This window comes from Phodopus roborovskii, unplaced genomic scaffold, assembly GCF_943737965.1.
Source record: "Phodopus roborovskii unplaced genomic scaffold, PHOROB, whole genome shotgun sequence".
In the NCBI taxonomy this organism is placed as follows: Eukaryota; Metazoa; Chordata; class Mammalia; order Rodentia; family Cricetidae; genus Phodopus; species Phodopus roborovskii.
In genome coordinates this window covers 903857-910054 of record NW_026126517.1, presented here as the reverse complement: position 1 = coordinate 910054, position 6198 = coordinate 903857, and the positions used below count along the sequence as shown (strand labels likewise).

General features: G+C 48.9%; 1 protein-coding gene across 1 annotated transcript; it reads left to right on the top strand.

Annotated features, from left to right (window-relative positions):
• Nucleotides 1-3353: 3353 nt before the first annotated feature.
• On the top strand, nucleotides 3354-5722 carry Cdkn2d (cyclin dependent kinase inhibitor 2D). The gene is made up of 2 exons (XM_051197076.1): nucleotides 3354-3641; nucleotides 4861-5722. The coding sequence occupies exons 1-2, from the start codon at nucleotides 3501-3503 to the stop codon at nucleotides 5218-5220; spliced, it is 501 nt and encodes a 166-aa protein (XP_051053033.1). The 5' UTR covers nucleotides 3354-3500; the 3' UTR covers nucleotides 5221-5722.
• The last annotated feature ends 476 nt before the right edge of the window (nucleotides 5723-6198 follow it).

Sequence of the window (6198 nt, the reverse complement as noted above, 5' to 3'; positions counted from 1 at the left end):
TATGAATGTGCTTCTTGGTTATGGACTGGGAATGACCATAAGTGCTTAGATGGGAGTGTCCATCTTTTCCAGCCTAGTTCCTCTGTACCTTCCCCTTCATTCCCTGTCACTCTGATCCCTCTGTAGCCCTCTGTACAGAGGTTGCTGTAAATTCTATCAGTTCATGGGCCAGGCAATGGTGCCTTTAATCCCAGCACTCAGTAGGCAGAGGCAGGCAGATCTCTGAGTTCCAGGTCAGCCTGGTCTACAAAGCTACACAGAGAAACCCTGTCTGTCTCAGAGGGGGAAAAATCTGTCAGTATATTATTGCCCTGCTTAACTGTGATCCTTTCCCAATCTTGTTAAAAGTAAAGAGTTAGTACAGTCCCAGGTCTGGTCTACACACCACTCTACCACCACCTGCCAACCTTCCTGCTCTCCTGCTTTCCTTTTCCATATCATTCCTGCACAAATGCAGTGACCCTACAGTCAGCCATGTTACTGTGTTACTGTTTGGTATTAATTTTCTATTGATTTTTGTTTGTTTGAGTCCTGGAATTCAATTGTAGACCAGGCTGGCCTCAAACTCACAGAGATCCTCCTCTCTCTGCCTCCCAAGTTCTGGGAGTGCTGTATGCCACAACCACACAGTCAGATTTTCTTAAGACAAACTTTCTGCGCCCCTCTTCCCTATACCTGGTGTGGGCTAGGAACCAAATTTGGGCCCTCTAGAAGAGCAGAATGTCTTTTAGTGGACAGACCCTGTATTTTGCCTTGTTTTTCTGGATTTTTATATACAGCCTTACTATGTAGCCCTGGCTGTCCTGGAACTCACTTTGTAGACTGGACTGGCCTTGAAGTCAGATTCACCTGCTTCTGCCTCCTTAGTGCTGTGATTAATGGTGTCTGCCACTTTACTTAGCAATATATTTGAGAGTTTTGAGAACTAGCTATCTAGCCCAGGATGGCCTATAACTTCATCCTCCTGCCTCAGACTCCTGAGTGCCAAGATTACTAGGTTTAATGACCTTCCTTTATCACCTCACAGCATTTACTACTCTGAAAATATTCAGTCGTATCTCATGGCTTAGACTGTGGATGTGTGCTGGTAGGCTCTGTATATGGCCATCAAAGGAGGTTTTTGGGTAGTACTTACCTCCCAGAACTTCACATGGCAAACATCAGGCCAACTTTCAGTTGAGCAACAGATTGCTTGATCTGAGCTAGCATGTTCTTTTCTCAACACCTACAATTTCTTTTCTTTTTAATTTTCTTTCTTTCTTTTTTTTTTTCAAGACAGAGTTTCTCTGTAACTTTGGAGCCTGTAACTTTGGAATTTTCTCTGTAGACCAGCCTGGCCTGAAACTCATAGAGATCCTCCTGTCTCTGCCTCCTAAGTGCTGTGATTAAAGGAGAACACCACCACACCCAGCTACAATTTCTAACATTAATCTGTGTGTGTGGTGCTTAATGATGTTCAAAACTAAGCCAGGCATAGTGGTATATACCTGTAATCCCAGCACTCAAGAGGTAGAAGAAAAATGATTAGGAGTTTGAGGTTAATCTAGATTTAGTAACTTTGAGGCCAGCCTATACTACATGAGAACTTGTCTCAATAAAAACTGTTAGAGGCCCATGGCCTTTAGAGTCATTGCTAAACATCCAAGAAGTCCTGGGTTCCATCCCCAGCACTTCATGGACTGAGTTTGTAATAGCACTTGGGAGATGTATTCAGGAGGCTTACGTGTCATCCTTAGCTACATAAGAAATTGGAGGCCATCCTGGGCTACATGATACCCTTTTTAAAAAATTAAAAGAAAATCACAGAGCTGGAGAGATGGCTCAGCTGTTCTTCCAAAAGACCTGGTTTCCATCCCCAGCACCCGCATGGCAGCTCACAACTGTCTGTAACTCCAGTTTTAGGAGATACAACATCCTCACACAGCTATGCAGGCAAAACACCAATGCACATTAAAAAGAAAAAAGAAAAAAAAAAAAGAAAATAAAAGAAAATCTCAGGTATAATGGTATACACTGCTAATCCCATGCATTTAGGAGGCAGAGCCAGGTAGATCTGATGGGGTTCTAATACAGCCAGAGCTATGTAGTAAGATTCTATCTTGAAAAAAACTTAAAAAAAAAAAAAAGAAAATTATGTGAAAATATGGGTGTTTGACTATATATGTATTGTGTGCAGAGGTTAAAAGACTGTTGGATCCCTTGAAGCTGGAGTTATGTTTAGCTGAGAGCTGTGACGTTGGTGTTGGAAACCTAACTCTTGATTCTCTACAAGGACATCAAATGCTCTTAGCCGCGGAGCCATCTTTCCAGCTCCAAGACCCTTTCTTTAAAAAAACAAAACAAAGAGGGGCGGTGGTGGCACACGCCTTTAGTCCCAGCAATCAGGAGGCAGAGGCAGGTGGATCTCTGATTTTGAGACAAGCCTGATCTACAAGAGCTAGTTCAGGACAGCCTCTAAAGTCAGAGAAACCCTGCCTCGAAAAAAAACAAAAGAAACTAGAGCCCACTCTTTTAATCTTCGCACACATGGTAGAGGCAGGTGGCTATCTGAGTTTGAGGCCAGACAGCGCTACACTGTGAATTCCAGGCCAGCTAAGGCTACACAGTGAGACCCTGTCAAAGAAATTTAAAGCAAAGAAAAAAATGTTAGACTTGACCGCCAAGAGGCCATTCCTTTAACTCAGCAGTGGAATGAATGAACTAAATTCCCAGTTGCACAGTAAGAGCTAACTACGACTTCCGGGATATATAAATGAATAGAAAGTTCCAATTCTGGGAGCTCTCTGTCCTCCCTCCATTCCTCCCGGAGGCGCTAAAGTTCCAAGACCAGCCCGCTCCTGGGGTCAGTTAAATCTTCCCTCACTTTCCCGCCCGGCTGCCCGCCAGTCGGGTTTGAAAAACCAAACACCCTGCGGTGGCGGGCAGTCCCGCGGGTTGCCGCCCGCTGACCAATCACGAGCTGCACCACCCCTCTGGGCGAGACAAACCTTCCCAGCAACGCATGCTGGTTGGCTGAGGTCTCCGGTAGGCGTGACGTACGGAGGTCGGGCGCTGGGCAAACTGGCTCCCGCTACTGTGTAGCGAGTTTGTAAGAAAACAAGGGCGCTTTGGGCGGGGCATGTGGCGCGCTAGCTTCGCCTACTGGCGGCTGTCTAGGGAGGCGGTGAGAGCCGGCTCAGAGCAGACCCCGCCCGCGCAAGCAGAAGAGGGAGGGTGAGTCTGGGGAGACCCGGCCCAAGGGGCGGATGCCCAAGGACTGGGCGGGGTTCCCCGTCTCCTCTCACGGTGACAGGGGGAGGAGCCGGGTGCGAGAGCCGGGGTCGTAGGGGTTCGAGGGCGAAGGGTCTGCAGCTGGGGAGTAACCATAGAGTAGGCCCCAGTGGCGCCACATCCCCAGGGAAAGGAAGCCCTAGGGTTCCGATTCAGCTCTTGCTGGTTTCTCAGCCTTGACCTGGACTGGGCTTGAAGCTGGGTGGGTTTCACAGACCACCCGGGTCACGATGCTCCTGGAAGAAGTCCGCGTCGGTGACCAGCTGAGTGGCGCAGCGGCCCGTGGCGACGTGCAAGAGGTGCGCCGCCTTCTGCACCGGGAGCTGGTGCATCCTGACGCTCTGAACCGCTTTGGCAAGACGGCCTTGCAGGTGAGGCCTGTCTGACACCTGGCTCCCACACCCCATCGTTCCTAGTCTCCTGTCCCGGGTTGGTGATCCCCTGAGGACCATTCCTTGTTTGCACCAGTGTTGGTGGGGTGATGCGGGTGGGGGAGGGGATGACTTTTCAGCTCTAAAGAATTCCTTGTCTTCAAACCTAGAAGATTCAGTTTTGCTGCAGACTTTTATTCCGTGGGTGGGTTAGGGTTCTTTTCATGCCAGTCCTTGAGGACAGCTCACATTTTGGGGATCTTCTAAAAAAACATTCGATCTCAGGAAGGTAGGCTGTACCTCCTCTCCAAGGGAAATAGCCTTTTTTTTTTTTTTTTTCCTTTTAGGAGTCAGTTTTAAGGGGCTCTAGTTATTTGGGGGTGGGGGAAGTCTTCATTTCTGAAGATGGTGTGGATTTTTTTTTTTTTTTTTATCTATCTTCTGAGTGCTCTGGTTACAAAAAAGTTCCCTGTTCCTTCAAGGCCCCATAATTTGGGGTGGGTTTGTAGAGGGTACCATGTTTTCATGAGTGCTCCTATATTCTGAAGATCATGCCTATGTCAAAAGAAGTTTTCCCTAGACAAAGGGAATCCAAATTCCTTAGAGCATCTCTTTTCTAAAAAATTCTAAGTAGTTCTCAGAAAATGGGGTCGCATTGTCTGGAGGGGTTTAACAGTTCTAGTGATCGCCCATATGGGAGTGCCCAGTGCCTGAGAGGTACTTGGCTCCTTGAGTGTTCATCCCCCCTTCCTGTCCTTCCCTTCCTTTACCCATCCCCCCTTTTTTTTCTCTTTGCTTCTTTTTCTTCTCATTACTTTTTTATTTCTAAGACAACATCTCACTCTGTATCTTTGGCTGTCCTTAAAATTGAGGTTATCTTTGTGGCTCGTCCTCCCAAGTGCAGGGATTACAGGGGTGGTCACTATGCCTGGCCCCTTAAAGTTTTTCTGAGAGTCACTTTTGGAGTTAGGGTCTTTTGTATTAGCAAATGAGCTCTGTGTGTGTGTGTGTGTGTGTGTGTGTGTGGTCCTTATTTCCAAAGAACCTATTTTCTGGGGTCCTAGACAGCTCCCTGGGGGCCTGTCTTTCCTGGGGTGTCCCTGCTCATTAAAGGGTCCCCCCTTCACTGGCATTCTGGATTTCTGGTAGACCTCTCCTCCTGCTTGACTTTTTTCCTGTGGGAACCTCCTGACCTCTGCTCCCCACTCCCCATACATAGGTCATGATGTTTGGAAGTCCAGCAGTCGCTCTGGAACTCCTGAAGCAAGGTGCTAGCCCCAATGTCCAAGATGCCTCTGGAACCACTCCAGTGCATGATGCCGCTCGAACTGGGTTCTTGGACACCTTGAAGGTCCTGGTGGAGCATGGGGCTGATGTCAATGCCCTGGATGGCACCGGGTCGCTCCCTATCCATCTGGCAATACGAGAGGGCCATAGCTCCGTGGTCAACTTCCTGGCTCCTGAATCTGACCTCCATCACAGGGACGCTTCGGGTCTCACCCCCCTGGAGTTGGCCCGGCAGAGAGGGGATCAGAGCCTCATGGGCATCCTGCAGAGGCACATGGTGATCCCAATGTGACTCAGGGCCACTGTCTCCAGCCAGAGAGCCTCACTGGCTTACAAGTCAACAAAGGAGAAAAGAAACTTTCACTCTCTGTTCCCATCCACTGAAGATGGGAGTGGGAGGGGCAGTTTGTGGTTTATTGGTATTGATTTCTTGAGTGAGTGTGTTTGGGGACATTTGTTTTTCTCACCCCATTTGGTGTGTTAGACAGAGCAGGGGCTCCTACAAGCAACAGCCACCTAAACGGTTCAGTTTTCCCTGCACCTGGCTGCAGAGACCTCAGGGCAGAGATTTAAAGCCCTAACCTCAGAGTGAGAACATCATCTCCTGAGCTCCTGGAAGCCAGTGACCTTGAAGGCTGTGCTCAGAGAGCCCTGAAGTGGGAGCCACCTACTTTGGGAGGGGGAGGGGGAAAACATTTTGAATCCGTTGAAACAATAGTGTGAGCTAAATTTTTCTTGTAAGTTTGTTTTCCAGTCTGTTGTACAGAGTTTGAAATATATATATTTATTGCTTTTATGGAAAGGAATTGCTTTGTGTGATCATTTAATGTTTTGGCCCATGAAGCTAAGACTTAGGCATGACGACGTTGAGGGTGACTTCTGATTTGATTCCAGGACATGGGTGGGATGAAACTGAGGGATAGCGTGGTTGTGGGAGCTGTGGGGTGAAGGGGCGACATGGTCGTTCCTAGGGCGTCAGGGTAACTGAGCTGGGTGGGGTAGCGGTTGGGTCCTGTCAGAACGGAAGGGAGGCAGGAAACCGCGAGTGGAGAAAGGGGCCCCCAGATGTCAGCTGGGTGCCGGGAGCCGGCAGGGTGGAGAAGGGTGGGCGGTGGCTTGTGGCGTTTCCCGCAGAGGCTTGGCCCCTGGGTGTGGCCTGTGAAGCAAAAGGCCAACTCGATCCCGGAAGGGTCGGGGAAGGAGCAAGACGAGTCTGTAATGTACTTGCCCCTTTAAGAGACGCCCTCAGTGGGCGTGCCTAGAGGAGGTC